General features: G+C 36.8%; 1 protein-coding gene across 1 annotated transcript in view; it reads right to left on the reverse strand.

Moving 5' to 3' along the window:
• Positions 1 to 15,104, reverse strand: part of GUCY1A2 (guanylate cyclase 1 soluble subunit alpha 2) — a 182,307-nt gene that overhangs the window by 56,800 nt on the left and 110,403 nt on the right. Inside the window, exon 6 of the mRNA XM_039322018.1 lies at positions 6,810 to 6,953. Coding sequence (XP_039177952.1) covers positions 6,810 to 6,953 — 144 coding nt within the window. The remainder of the gene's footprint in view (positions 1 to 6,809; positions 6,954 to 15,104) is intronic.

A 15,104-nucleotide genomic window follows, 5' to 3' on the forward strand; every position in this document is an offset into this window, starting at 1 on the left:
TTAGTCCATGAAAAGACAAATAATTCTTCATTTAAAACTAGTCTTTCTGAAACAGGCCCTTTTTTCTGGTAGCTTTTAGAGAATAATTTAGATATTAGAAAGGAGGGGAGAGACTAAAAAAAAAGAAGGGGGAGACAGAAGTTGCTAGGATACGATGGTGTTATCAAAAAAAGATTTCCAAATACCAGGGAAGGAATTATCAACAGAAAACATGAGTCCTGCATTTCTGGAATAGAATTTGTTTAACTAAATTGTACACAGCTCAAGTGATTTAAGCTGCTAACTTCTACAGCTGGAACGAATACCCAATGTGTGAACTTCAAAGTAATAAACAAGATTGCTCTAACAACATAAAAAAATGAATCTGTATCTTCCCATTTTACATTGTATATGTAAACAAGTGGACAACAACTTATGTTACTCAATGGTTACATAAGGCTAGAGAGATTTGCCACCGAAGTTTTGCATAGTGTAAAATTCAAAGGAATATCAGAAAACTTGCCAAAATTTTAAAAAACGTAACAGGCCATTTCAGTATTCCTGGAAAAGACGTAATATTTTTGAAATATTTTTAAATGCTTACAAAGCAAGCCCCAAAACAAAAATGAGAAAGGCATTTGTCAGCCACCCTACCAAATTCATACTGGAAGTCAATAGTCTCCTTCCAAACTTCATTTTTAAGAGAAGGAAAATATGCAAGCTGCAGAGCTGGTGGTGCAAAATACCTTCTGGGTGGACTTCATTTTAATGAGCATACTGTTTTCAATAACTATCCAAAATGATGAATTAGTTTCCAGAAAAGCTGAGGGATCAGGAAAGTAGAATCTTGGCTCCTAGTATCCATAAAGCTACTAAATAATATTCATCTAAAATATGTCTATGTGAAGTAAAAATGTCCCAAACCCATTATTTTGGATGTTGAGGTCTCACATAAGATATGAAAACTTGCAGTGATGCTTGCCACCTGAAAGGTTTCTCAAAATGGATGTACATATGAGTCTTTGAAGAAGGCAATATAGAAATATTAAACATTAGCATCTATTTTTATACAAAATATTATCATTATTTTCAGGAAAGGGATCTTATGCATTTGGAATTTCTGATCAGATATAGTTTTCAAATTTACAGGTTTGCCTATATGTTCTATTCAGAAGCAAACCACTCTGAGATCAGTAAGATTTATTCTTAAATAAGAAAAATTTTACTTTTAGATCTAATACGTTGGTTGACCTTGAGAAACTAAGAAAGGTTTGGTCTGATTAGATGAGAATTGTCCAAAAATGCCCAGGATCTAATCTAGATTGCAAAGTGAGAACATTCTGGTAGAATACATTGGTAAACCACTTTTGTTTTCTCCAAATTAAAAGGATATGTTCTAAAAATCATGTCTCTTTAGGATTACTAGGAACTGAGCTTTGCTTGAGAGATTCTTTATTTTCTCAACTGCATATAGGATTGCAGTATCAAATTTTTATGTTCTCAGATTTTTTAAAAATCTTTTGATGCAAGATTATTTTTGAACCCCTGTTATGAGCACTGTTTATTTATAAGCAGAATGTCAGATGACCACATTAGGATGGATGTAATGAATTCAGCAGTCATTTGTTTGTTTACATTGAAAGGTCAAAGCAAAGCCATAACTATCCAACTGCAACCTTAAAATGTAAACAGCGCTCTTATTTGGAGTGTCATGTTAGGATGCTCTGAGTGTGATTCTCCTGGGAACGTCTTTCATTGGTGGGAAAAGTATGTGCAATGTCAGTCCCCTATCCAGAGATGCTGGGAACTGTATTTCTATATTGAAAAAAAGCTGCACTGGATATCCTACAGTTCCTCATCTTCTGCCTTCCCTGGTAATAGAAGACAAGAGAAACTGTTTGTCCTGCTAGATATTTGGTCTATGTTCTCTCTAATCAGCACAAACATTAGCAAGAGACATTGACACAGTGCCTAAGATTTGGAGCGTGAATGATAACAACTGCTAAGGTCAGAGTGTTGGAATGTACTCTGTACAGAGAATTCACTCATATCTGGAATCAAGACAGCTACAGCAATTTAGTAGACATGAATCCTAAGTGGTTTGGAAGCGCTATGTGAGAAGAATTTAAGAACCGGCCCCAAGGATGGATCAGGCCAAAGGTCATCTAGGCACAGTAGCCAATTGAATGGATTTGAGAAGCTCACAAGCCCAGCCTGTCTCTTTCCATTGTCCCTTCCCAGTAAACATATCAAGCTGCCTATGATTCAGGAGCTAGTAGACAGCCATTATGGTAGTACAAGTAGCCACTGAAAATTTGATTCTCTGTGAACAGAGCCTCCCCTGAAAGCCATTCAAACTGACTACCATTCTTGCAATTGGTTAGCAAGAATGCTTCAGTTTCATTTTACAAAGCTATTTAAATCTGCCACTCCTGAATCCTATTAATTTAAGTGAATAGTGGCAACTTTCAAAACTGTGAGAGAAGGAGAAAAACTTCTTTCTCTCCAAATTTTCAAATATTTTTTTCCTTGCTATATTGAAAGACTCATAATTTGAAGCCCAGCCTATGTACTGTCAAAAAGTCAAAAGTCTAGATCTGTTCCTCAAGCCTCCAATAAAAAGGTCTCCATTTAATTTCAAAGAGTCATTACTGATGAAAGCAGGGAGTGCCTCATAAATGATTGGACAGTCCTGGTTAAAGACTGAGACAATGTTCCAGAAAATTGGAATGGCACACCTGAAAGGCCACCTCTGCTTTTATTTATGATACATACTGACCACTGGAATAGTCAGGAACCTTAACGCAAATATTGTTTTCTTTTTCTGGGCAACTGGCTGGACAAGTCCCTCCAGAATTCTTGGCAAGATAGCAGAAGTGCTTTTTGCTATTGCCTGCTTCCTAGAGCTGAGGGAAAAGCTGGACTAGAATTCACCCTCTCCCACTACATCAAATTGGCTCTTTTTTTTCACTACAATGCTTTATTTAAAAAATGACTTATATTTTCACCTTTAGGCTTGAATTTATCATAAACTGAAGTTACCTTGTAGCTCCATATCCAATTCCCTCTCTGAGCAACTGAAAGGAGAAAGCTTTCATAAGCTGCACAGGGAACTACTTTTCTCAGAAAATCAATATCATAAGATAGAAGAGGGAAAGTCTTGTTTCAAAGTTTCCTTAGGAAATTTTCTGGCTATCAAGTATCCTTCTCTAAACTAATACCAAGATCCCTCCTTTTCTTTTCCTCTTTAACATTTCTACGATTAAAAAAACCCCACATACTCTAATTCTGATGCTGTATCTGCATGTGCTGAAGTTCTCTTATAGCAGGGGTGTCAAACTGCTGGCCCGCGGGCCGGATGCGTCATGCTGAAACCACACCCACCCCATTGCTGGTAATGGAGAAAAAGTTGTGATACTTCACGACACATCATGTGATGTTGTGAGTTTGACACCCGTGTCTTATAATATTTCCACCGAACCAAATGTGTCTGAGTCTAGGGAGTGGTGCTCAACTCCGTTTCTTAGCCGAGGGAGCCAGTGTTGTCCAAAGACATTTCCCAGGTCCTGTGGCATGACAATATACCTACCAAAGTGATATCTATTTATGTACTTGCATTTGCATGCTTTCGAACTGCTAGGTTGGCAGGAGCTGGGGCAAATAATCGGAGCTCACCCCGTCATACTATTTGGGTCTCAAACCCAGCTGACAAGCTCAGTGTCCTTAACTGCTGAGTCATTGCACCCCCCAATAGCAACAATAGAGCGATAGATATTGACAGTTTATTCTCTCCAGATGGGTTCTCACATAATAACCGAAGCTTCAACACTATCTGAAATACAGTTCACAGAAACTCAGACTGTAAGTACCTTTTGCTATAGCATCACTGTAAGTGGCCAGGGAAAATTTCTGTGTGGCCTGAAAGTGGTAGGGGATAACTTCTACACAGGCAAAGGCCATGGGCTAATATTAATTCTTGATGCCATCTTTTAAGCAGGTTAGAAAAGAGCAGCCCAAAATACCTTTAATTTCGGAGAACATAATAAACGAAGGCCAATGTTTAGGGAATTCCTACTGCAGCATTAACTCTGCCTTTCGGTATTCCATATTTTGCTACAGAACAAAGAAAACAGCCAAAGTGTAAGCATTTGTCATATCACCCATTTAAATTTACCTCAACATTTTTAGTGGGAATTTTAAAGGTTTGCGTAGCTCAAATAGCATCTTGATGCATTGTTGAGCAATGCTAAAGGAAATGTAATGTCAGCTGAAAACTTAACATTAAAGGAGACTGACATAAAAGAACACATAAACTGAATTTTAAAAATAAAAATAAATAAATAAGGGCCAGCTCTTGAAATCTTCTCAAATAACATTATCAACCCTCCTGAACTAATAGTAATACTAGCATCATAATTTATGCTAGTGTTATAGATAAGAACAGCTAAAAGATATTTTAATGTTTTGGGCAATTCCCTGACAAAAATCAGCAAACAATGGAGTCTTAACAATCAAATTATTTTTACAGTACAATACAGAATTTCATTACTAGATGTCAGAGGCAAGCAATTTCACCTTACACAGTTATGAAAAATTAGGTCCCTAAAGACAACTAACAAAGGAAGTCATCCATGTGTAAAAGTAACCTTGTCTGCGTGTGCAGTTAATGGTGATATAAATCTGAGTACATAGTTTCACTGATACCAAGAATCATCATGTGCAAACTGTTAAATAAATATGGATGAGGATGTTTTTAGCATCGATAATCACACACTGTGAAACTATGTGTATATATTGGAATTCCATATCTTTGTTACTGCCATTGTTACTAAAAACCAAAATATCAAAAGCTTGGGGAAAAGAGGTAAACAACTACATGTTCAGTTTTTATCTTTATTACAAACCTTTCTAGGAGATGCATTTGAATGAGCACTAAACAGCACTTTCCCTTATACGTGAAGAATGCTAGAAAGACTGTTTATGTGAGAAGGAAATTATATGTTTGAAAGCCTTTCTATGTATTTAGAAACACTTTTTAAAAAAGACATTTCCTGCAAGACAAAAGTGCCAATACTTTCGAAATTAAACACTGAAATCTAATGAAAAAAAAATATGCCATTAATCAATTTTCAACTATAGTCAGTCCTCGATTTACAACCTTAATGGAGCCTGCTCATTGCAGTCATAGCTCTTGATGGTCATAAAGCAGGTCATGACAAGACCAGACCTGTTTTTACTACTTTTTTGTGGCAGTCATTAAGTGAACCCATTGTTCACTATGGGACATTTTTTTCAAAAATTGGAAATAAATGCGGCTATAATCACAGTCATATGACTGACTATGGGATGTTGCAAACAGCCATAAATGTGGACCAGTTGCTTATATTTCTTATGTTATAATTTGTATTAAAGAAATTTTAACAAGGTAAAAACTAAGAGAAATAAATAAAAGGAAAGAATAGTAAATTATGGAAAAAATAAAACAGAAAAGGAAATAGAAAAGAAGAAAGAAAAATAAAAAGTAACATTATAAAGAATCAGCTTCTGATCTTTGTGACAGCAGTTATAAATTTTTACTTTGCCCTTTCTCTCTATGGTTACATCATAATGTTCTTCTTTCCATAAGCTACCCTTTCTAATCTTCAAACTCATAAATCACAAGTCCATTTTTCTCTTTTTTTCAGCAAAAAAAAATACAAGGGGTTTTCAGTCATTAATAAATATAGCTGTTGATCTTTCTCTAATCAAACAGGTTCATCTTGCCATTTCTGCTAGTTCTGTCAACTTTACCAACCATTCTTCATTGTGGGTATTTCAAAGTCTTTTCATTTTGCACATTATAATGTCATAAGAGTAATCATGTATTTTTTAAAAAAAACACTTCCATGTCTCTTTTCTAATAGACTTCCCATTAATCCCAGCAAGAAAAATTCTGATTTGAATTAAATATTGATCTTTAAAATTATTTCTATCTCAACCCAGACATTTCTTGTTTTTGGCAAATCCACCAGGTATGCCAAAAGGACCCTTCATGCTGTTTATGTTTCCAACATAAATTTGAAGTACTCATTTCTCATGTAAGACTGCATATGAAGCAACAGATCTTTAACCAGAGACATCAGTCCTAAAGCTTGCCAGAATTTTGGTCATTTCACTTCCATTTTTGAGATGCAACGAACTTAAAGTAAACTAAGTGCATTAATTAATTAATTACTGCAGGCTTGATGCCCTCTTTCAATTTTTTTATCCTGCCCTTATTATTTTTATAGATAACTCAAGGCAACAAACATACCTAATACTGCTTCTTTTTCCTATTTTCTCCACAACATCAACCCTGTGAGATGAGTTGGGTTGAGAGAGTGTGACTGGCCCAAAGTCACCCAGGTGACTTTCATGCCTAAGGTGGGACTAGAACTCCCAGTGTCCTGATTTCTAGCCTGGGGTTGTAACTACTCCATAAATGTACACACAATGGGAAAATCAGGGTCCTGTTTATCTTATAATTTGCTTCTGAAGATCTGAATCTCAGAGGAGTCCAATTACCAAACAAAAAATAACTGAGAAGCTAAGTGTTGCCTAAGGATAATGGGTCTAGGAAGTTAAGACAGTATATGGACTCCAGCTACTTCCACAGCAGACAATCAGAAGCCCACAATGCCTTAGCAATGCCTAAGTAACTAATTACGTGGGACAAACACACTCTGCCTCTAGTCTACCACTCACCTCTTCTACCAAGACTGCAATTTTAGAGACATAGTGCACTATATTAGCAAGCATAGGCTGCTCTTTTCATTCATTAAACTGCTGCAAATATATAGAAAAGAAGATACCTTAATTGGTCTTCCGTCGGGTGTGAGCACCTCCTCTGACAGCTCCATCATCTTCAGGGCCATCAGGGCAATTGGCTTTGCATGATTCAGGTTCTGCCTGTGGAGCCCGGCCGCCACACAGTATGCATCGCCTATTGTTTCCACCTGCAGCAATCAGGAAAATCATATGCAAACATATGATAATGAGTAGGGAATTGGTGCCATTAAGTATTTACAATCACCAAATACTGTTTAAAAACATGTTAGCACAGCATCAATAAGAGAAGCTATTAGACAAGAGAGTATAATTGTCCTCCAAGTTTGTAAACAGGCACCATCAAATCTTGACACCTCGCAGCAGTTATTTTCCATAGTGATCAAGAAACCATTGCACTCAAGATAACTTGTTCTACAAAGTGAGTAATAAGAGCTTATAGCAAAAGAAAGTAGATTGTTTGAATTGCCATTACATGGATTACTGGATATGTAATACCAGTAAAAAAGTGTCTACATGCTTTGCAACCGTGGTTCACATTTTTGTTTAGATTGAGGCCCATTCTCAAGGTATTCATTTATTCTTGTAATTATGTTACAAGGGTTCTAGTCTGCTTCCATCAGAATCAACTCTTAAGAGCCATACTATTATCATCTTCCCCAATCAGATTAAAGCAACCAACAAAATACAGAATCCCTATAATTCCACAGTGTAATAATAATAATAATAAAGTTGGAAGGGACCTTGGAGGTCATCGAGTCCAACCCCCTGTTCAGGCAGGAAACCCTATGCCATTTCAAACAAATGGCTGTCCAGTCTCTTCTTAAAAACTTCCAGTGTTGGAGCATTCACCACTTCTGGAGGCAGGTTGTTCCATTGGTTAATTGTTCTAACTGTCAGGAAGTTTCTCCTTAGTTCTAGGTTGCTTCTCTCCTTGATCAGTTTCCATCTGTTGCTTCTTATCCTGCCTTCAGGCACCTTGGAGAATAGCTTGACTCCCTCTTCTTTGTGGCAGCCCCTGAGATATTGGAACACTGCTATCATGTCCCCCCTCGTCCTTCTCTTCGTTAAACTAGACATACCCAATTCCAGCAACCGTTCCTTATATGTTTTAGCCTCCAGTCCCCTAATCATCTTTGTTGCTCTTCTCTGTACTCTTTCTAGAGTCTCAGCATCTTTTTTACATCGTGGTGACCAAAACTGGATGCAGTATTCCAAGTGTGGCCTTACCGAGGCATTGCAAAGTGGTATTAATACTTCATGTGATCTTGTTTCTATCCCTCTGTTAATGCAGCCTAGCACTGTGTTGGCTTTTTTGGCAGCTGCAGCACACTGCTGGCTCATATTTAAGTGATTGTCCACTAGGACTCCGAGATCCCTCTCACAGTTACTACTATTGAGCAAAGTACCCCCTGTACTATACCTGTGCATTTGGTTTTTCTTGCCTAAATGTAGAACCTTACTTTTTTCACCATTGAATTTCATTTTGTTAGATAGCGCCCAGTGTTCAAGTCTGTCCAGGTCCTCCTGTATCTTAAGCCTGTCTTAGTCCTTACTTAACAATTCAAATTAAACTTAATGAGTAAATCATTTAATAATTAAATTCAGTGGCCATTCAAAGTTATGTTGGCAGTGAATAAGGAGACTTACGACCTGTCCTTGTAGTTGCAGCCATTGCAATATCTCTATGATCACAATTCAGGCGCTTGGCAACTGGCTCACAATTATGACAGTCACAGCATCCTACAGTCACATGACTGTGATTTGTAACCTTCCCTGCCAGCTTCCAACAAGCAAAGTTGACAAGGTGGTCACAAATATTGATCACAATCACACAATATCACACTTAAAAATCCCATAGGATTTGCTTAACAACTTGAACTGCTGCAACTGCAATCATGAGGTGACATAGTTATATGACATTGCACTTTATGAGCGCATTGCTTAATACTGGAGTTGTTAGTCCCAATTACTGTTGTTAAGCAAGGACTACCTGTATCACAGTATAGGATCAGGATGCCAACAACATTTTCCTAAAGATAATTAAAACATCTGGCATTCAGAGATGACTAAAGTCCGGAAGGATGACAGCACTTTTAGTTTAATATCTGGGGTGGTTTTGTCAGGATTTATCTGTGAAGATTCTCAGTCATCCAGGTCATGGTTATCCCAAAAGTGCTTTTTCAAGAGACAACTGGACTTTCTTTGTTTTTCCTTGAAGATGTTTTGCTTTTCATCCAAGAAGCTTCTTCAGTTCTGACTGAATGGTGGGGAAAGGAAGGATTTATATTCCTTGCAGCCATCTGGTTGTTAGCACTCTTTCTGAGAATTGCTGAGGTAATTTGGGGGTTTATCTGTACCTTCAGGTTCACATGGAACCTTCTTGGGGACTGCTGAAAGGACTGTGTTGTAGACAGGAAATAGGTGGTGTCATATTCCTCCCCCTCTGTTTGACCAGAATGTGGACTTTTGTGCAGATTTTTTTCAGGAGATCGGAATCTCTGCTTTACAGAGACTTGAAGCAGACACCTATGGAGTCAATTATCTTATTTGTCCTAAAGAAAGGTTCTTAAAGGGAGGAGAAGGATGCCAAGCTGACTTTGACTTGGATTTTTCTTTAGTATTCAATCCCTGACATTGCAGGCTAACAATTTGCAACATTAGTATTTTAACTGGTACACAGTCATAATTCACCGGAAGGCTTGTAGATCAGAGGAAAGGTGCAAGAGAAAAGAAGCAAATAATGCAAATGCAGGCTAGGTAATTTTCTTTTTTTCTTTCTTTATTGGAGTTCCTGCTTTGAATTGCACCTTTAAATCACAGAGAAACAGAGCCAATATTTTGCAGGCAAACTTTCATCTCTTTGTTTACAGAAATACAGCCTTAAAATACTGTTAGAAGTCCCATGTTTTTGATCAGAAATAGTGGATAAAAGTCCTAAATACATGCTGGTTGTCAAATGTGAGAGCTTATTGTAATTCAGTTTTTTCAGTGTTATTGTAACTTCCAATAGTCACTAAATGAGTGGTTCTAAGTCAAGGACTACCTGTATGCTGCCTAATTCCTTGCCCTTGTCATACTACTACCACAAATTAATTAACATGGTTGCCTTAGCATAAATGGTCAATTATACCATTCTGTCTTTAACTGTAAAATATCATCATTTGTTATTAAGATGATCAACAAACATGACAAAGAAATCTATCCCAGACCTTAACCTGAGCACTCAAGTTTTGTTTATTGAGGCATGAAATGCCTGACAATATTTTATTTGAAACAGTTGCATCTGAATTTGTATTTTTCCTTTCTTGCAACAGGCATCAAAAGTGCAATGACTCTTCTGACTTCTATTATTGGGGGGGAAAAAATCAAAGGGCAAAGAGGCAGTGGAGCTTGGAAAGTTTGGTCCACATGAAGAAGATTAAAACAGTTCCTCCCTAGCTGTTCCCAGAATATATCTGTAGTTATGCAAATAGCTGCTTTAGTCTGGCAAGATTCTGTCTATAGAACAATAAAGGAAAAATACTCTTAAATAACTGTACAGGTCATATTTTTTTATTCTTGGGGCCTGACAGAAACCAAAATCATGATTGCTAATATTACTTTTTTTACAGTAACAGAATCTTGCAAGTCGAAATGTGTGCCCCCCTCTCCTTCCTTTATCTTCATGACAATTAAGGAGATGCTTACTTGGATTACAGTTCTAGCTTAGACTCAAATTTGTCTCAGTATTGTCTTGGTAGCAGCTCTTCTTACTATTCCTCAACATTATTCCTCTGCTCATTACAGTGTACTCTAACATATTTTACTTTAGAAGTGTGTATATCATTTTTTCTTGCACCAACTTCAAATCAAAGAGGATGACAGAGGTAACATTACCTGATCTGAACTGCACAAATCAAGATAAACAGATGACAGCATCAAGATACAAAGAAATCTAGAGGTCATCTAGAGCAACAAAGATGATTAGGGGACTGGAGGCTAAAGCATATAAGGAACGGTTGCTGGAATTGGGTATGTCTAGTTTAATGAAGAGAAGGACGAGGGGGGACATGATAGCAGTGTTCCAATATCTCAGGCATTGCCAAAAAGAAGAGGGAGTCAGGCTATTCTCCAAAGCACCTGAAGGCAGGACAAGAAGCAATGGATGGAAACTAATCAAGGAGAGAAGCAACCTAGAACTAATAGAGACTTCCTGACGGTTAGAACAATTAACCAGTGGACCAACCTGCCTCCAGAAGCGGTGAATGCTCCAACTCTGTAGGTTTTTAAGAAGAGACTGGACAGCCATTTGTCCAAAATGGTATAGGGTTTCCTGCCTGAGCAGGGGGTTGGACTAATGACCTCCAAGGTCCCTTCCAAATTTACTATTATTATCCAGAATTGTGCATCCCCAGACAAGAGAATCAGCAATGTACTAAAAATCTGGTAGTAGTGTGTTATTTGGCTAACCTTAACCCTTCTCTCTCCACTACCACCTAAAATAACAATTATGCAAGAAGACATATGTAATTAAATGATTTTGCTTTGCTGTTTTTTTTTTCTCATCCAGTTGCAGGAGTTAAAAAGCTAAGGGAAAGGCGTCACTGCTTAGTACTTGGGAGCTGTTCACAGTGCTGGAGGAGAATTGGCTGCACACTATTTCAATAAAATTCCATATGTGGTTGGTAAAGTATGAGTAGTCCCACGGATTATTTTCTGTCCACTTGTCAAAGCTCTCTCTCTCTCTCTCTCTCTCTCTCTCTCTCTCTCTCTCTCTCTCACACACACACACACACACACACACACACACACACACACACACAGTTGGATAGCATGGGTACTAGAGTATTGCCTTTGACTCAGGAAACCAGGATTCAAATTCAATTGGTACCTTCCCTATTAGTAGGCAAAGACCTCCTAATTTTCTCATGCCTACCTCAAATTATGAAAATGACATATAGTAGAAGAGCCATGACAGTTTGGATGTTACCCAAATTAACAAGATCTGCACCAGATGTTGGGGAACCAGATAAATCTGATGATAAGTGGGCTACTGGAACAAACCATGTATGGTTTCAAGACAAAAGCACCTGGAATTGATGGGATGCTATCACAACATCAGATCTAATGAGAGGCGACATAGGAAACATATGAGGAAACTATAGATGGATAGAAGGCTACATCTCTGAGAAACAGCTAGTTGTCCAATGCTTCAACATAGTGAAGAGGAAGCTGTTCTCACAAGCTGAGACAGAACAACTACACATTACGTCCTAGACTCAAGAAGACCCCAAAGAACAAGTGGATGTGAAGCTAATACCTGAAGCTGGAATGTCACTAAAACCCTATCCATTTCAGAGCATAGTTGCAGATATGTGGCATGGGATCATGGATAAACTAGCTACAGTTAACCTCAAGACTAGTTACCAAGGCTCAGTAGAGATATCATCAGTATGCTAGAAGATGCCAATGGAGTCCTGTACTATCACATAACTCAAACCAATGAACTGGTATATGCTGTAATTGCTGTAATCCCAGAGAGGCTTATCTACATGATAAAAAATAACAGTTGAATTTAATACCAGCAGCGAGATTATTAGTGGGTCAAGGATTCTCTGCCTTCTTTAGAAGAATGGGTATTTAAGGTTTCTAATTTAGCAGAAATGGCTAAAATTTCTGCTTATTTAAAGGACCATTCACAAGAGAGATATGTTATTGTATGGAGAAGATGGATAGAATATGTTCAGAAGAAATATGGAACTACAAAGTTTCATTTATTTTATGAGTAATAGATTTGTTTATAAAATTATGATGTTAAAGTTTGAAGAAAGTTAAGGGTTAGTATGATTTTGGTTATTGTATAATTAGTAAACTTAAATAGATTAATATGTTTGTATAACCCTATACTTGGCTCTGGGAAGTGGAGGGGAGGGGGGAGGGGGTGGGGGGGATAATAAAAAAGAAAAGAAAAAAAATAACAGCAGTACAAAACACACACACATACCCCTGAGGAAGATGAGGTTAGAAGCTAAGTTCAAGGCAATTTGGAGAAAGATTAAAATAATACATCATTTTATAAAAATTCTCTTTAAGGATCAAACTTAATATAAATCCCTTTAGTCCCATAATTTCCCATTGTTCCATTTGTCTATTGTAACCAGCATTTTTAGCTTATTTTTCTCAAATACTAGACAATGCATGACCCCCAGGGTTATCCTTTCAAAGATATTTCTTTTTTACTACATTCCTCAATGCCTTCAACAATGACAGAGTCTCTTATGTACTGCCTTCTCAGGAAAATTTTGGAGGCATTCAGAAATGCATCTGCCTTGAAAATAACATGTTGAACTGTATAGCACAATCAAATATTAGCACAGGATATGTTTTATTAGGCCTTAAAGTGTATTACTATAATTTTGATGTCATAACACGTTTTATAAAATATTCTGAATTTCAATTCCACAGGAGTCATGGGTCCTGGGTTTTAGAAGCATTGGGTAAATTAATCCAACTGAGTTACATTGGTTCAAAACGTTTTGCTCTATGAATCACTGTTTTGCTCAGTTAAAGGTTACAGGACAGAGAGTTTTAGTATAGAGATTATTTCCCTTGTTCTTCTTGTGGCCCAAGTTTCAACAAGAGCTTATACATTTTAGCAATATCATATCATTAGTATATAATTCTATTACAAACTCCTTCTTACACTGTTCAATCTTTTATCCACTTTAAATCTGATAATTTTACATAAGGAAATCACAAGGACATCCTTCTATTGTCAAATTTTCACTTGATTTTATTTTACAATACCCTTGAGAAAATTCTAGTATATTACAATAAGTTAGCCATTTATGTTTACTTATTCTTTCTTGTCTTTAAAATGCACTAAGCCACGGTATTTTCATGCAGAATCTAAATTTATATTTATTCCATAATCTAAAATGGCCTGCCTGATATGATTGTTAAAATCTACACTATCCTAGCCTTAATATCCATGCCATCCAAATCTCAGATCATGTCCTTCTAACTCAATTAGCCTTCTATTTCTTAACATCCTCCCACTCTTTCATCCAAACTGAACAACAGAAAGCAAAATATAATTTTAGATTTGATAGACCCAATCCTCCTCTTGTAGTATCTTACATTTTTTGCCCTGCCAAATAAATTTAGATATATCCTTGCCATTGTTTAAACGGTATATCAGTGGTCAAAATAGTTATTGTCTGAAACAAAAACAACATTCTTCTAGGTAAAAAATTCATCTTAACCACAAATGTCCCATTTTAATGTGTCTTGTTTTACTTCATTTCATGTCATAACATAATTATTTTGAAATAACAAATTATTCATGTTTGTTATAATTATGCCCAAATACGTTACCTTCTTCTCAACCTTATAAGCTATCTTATTCATCCGTTTTCTTTCATCTTATATTTTCATGTTTTTTTGCTAACACCTTTGTCTTCTGTTTATTAATTTTCAGTAAAAAGAAAGCAGTAAGCTCTAAGGGACTATTTTCTATCCACCTGTCATGGTTTCCCTGAAGAATTCATCCTTGAAAGGAGCAGGAACATAAGATCAAACCTAGGAGGCCACTGCAGGTTTACAGAATTCAGTAGAGAAGGGAAACAGTCCAAGCCACACTGCGGTTAATATAATTGCTGGTGTGGATAAATTGGCTAAACTGCCTTCCCTGGTTGTTAAAAAAAATAGTTTCCTAAAAGATGTAGCATCTGCCTATAAGTAAAGGGCTTTGCATGACTAGACAGTTTTCTAAAAGGCTCATAAATGAAGAGGTCTAACATTAGAGTTGCTCCAGTGGGTTAACACGTATATGTATTGCTTTCCAGCTAATTAATAGTATAGATCAATGTTTCCCAATCACAGCAACTTTAAGGTGTGTGGACAATGTCTATGAAGTCTACAGTCTTAAAGTACTGATACTGAGAAATGGTGGTATAAATAATAGGTTGTCTTTATATAGTACTCATCCACCCACATACATTGTTATCAACATACATACTACCATTCACTTAATTTTACAATCAAATGTTGGAATGCTTGCGATATTGGTCTGTCCGTCCATCCATGCATCCATCTATCTATCTATCTATCTATCTATCTATCTATCTATCTATCTATCTATCTATCTATCTATCTATCTATCTATCTATCTATCTATCTGCATGTAGTTGTTTCCTATGTTTTGGGGAAATATTGGGATAGCATGGCCATGTTATATGGTGCAGAGAGGTATTGAAGATCTCCAACATACAAGTAGCCTTGACTTACAACCATTTTTAGCTACAGTTCAAAGTTACAACAGCACTGAAAAAAGTGAC

This window comes from Crotalus tigris, unplaced genomic scaffold (assembly GCF_016545835.1).
Source record: "Crotalus tigris isolate CLP2741 ecotype Arizona unplaced genomic scaffold, ASM1654583v1 scf7180000017607.2124824, whole genome shotgun sequence".
Classification (NCBI taxonomy): domain Eukaryota; kingdom Metazoa; phylum Chordata; class Lepidosauria; order Squamata; family Viperidae; genus Crotalus; species Crotalus tigris.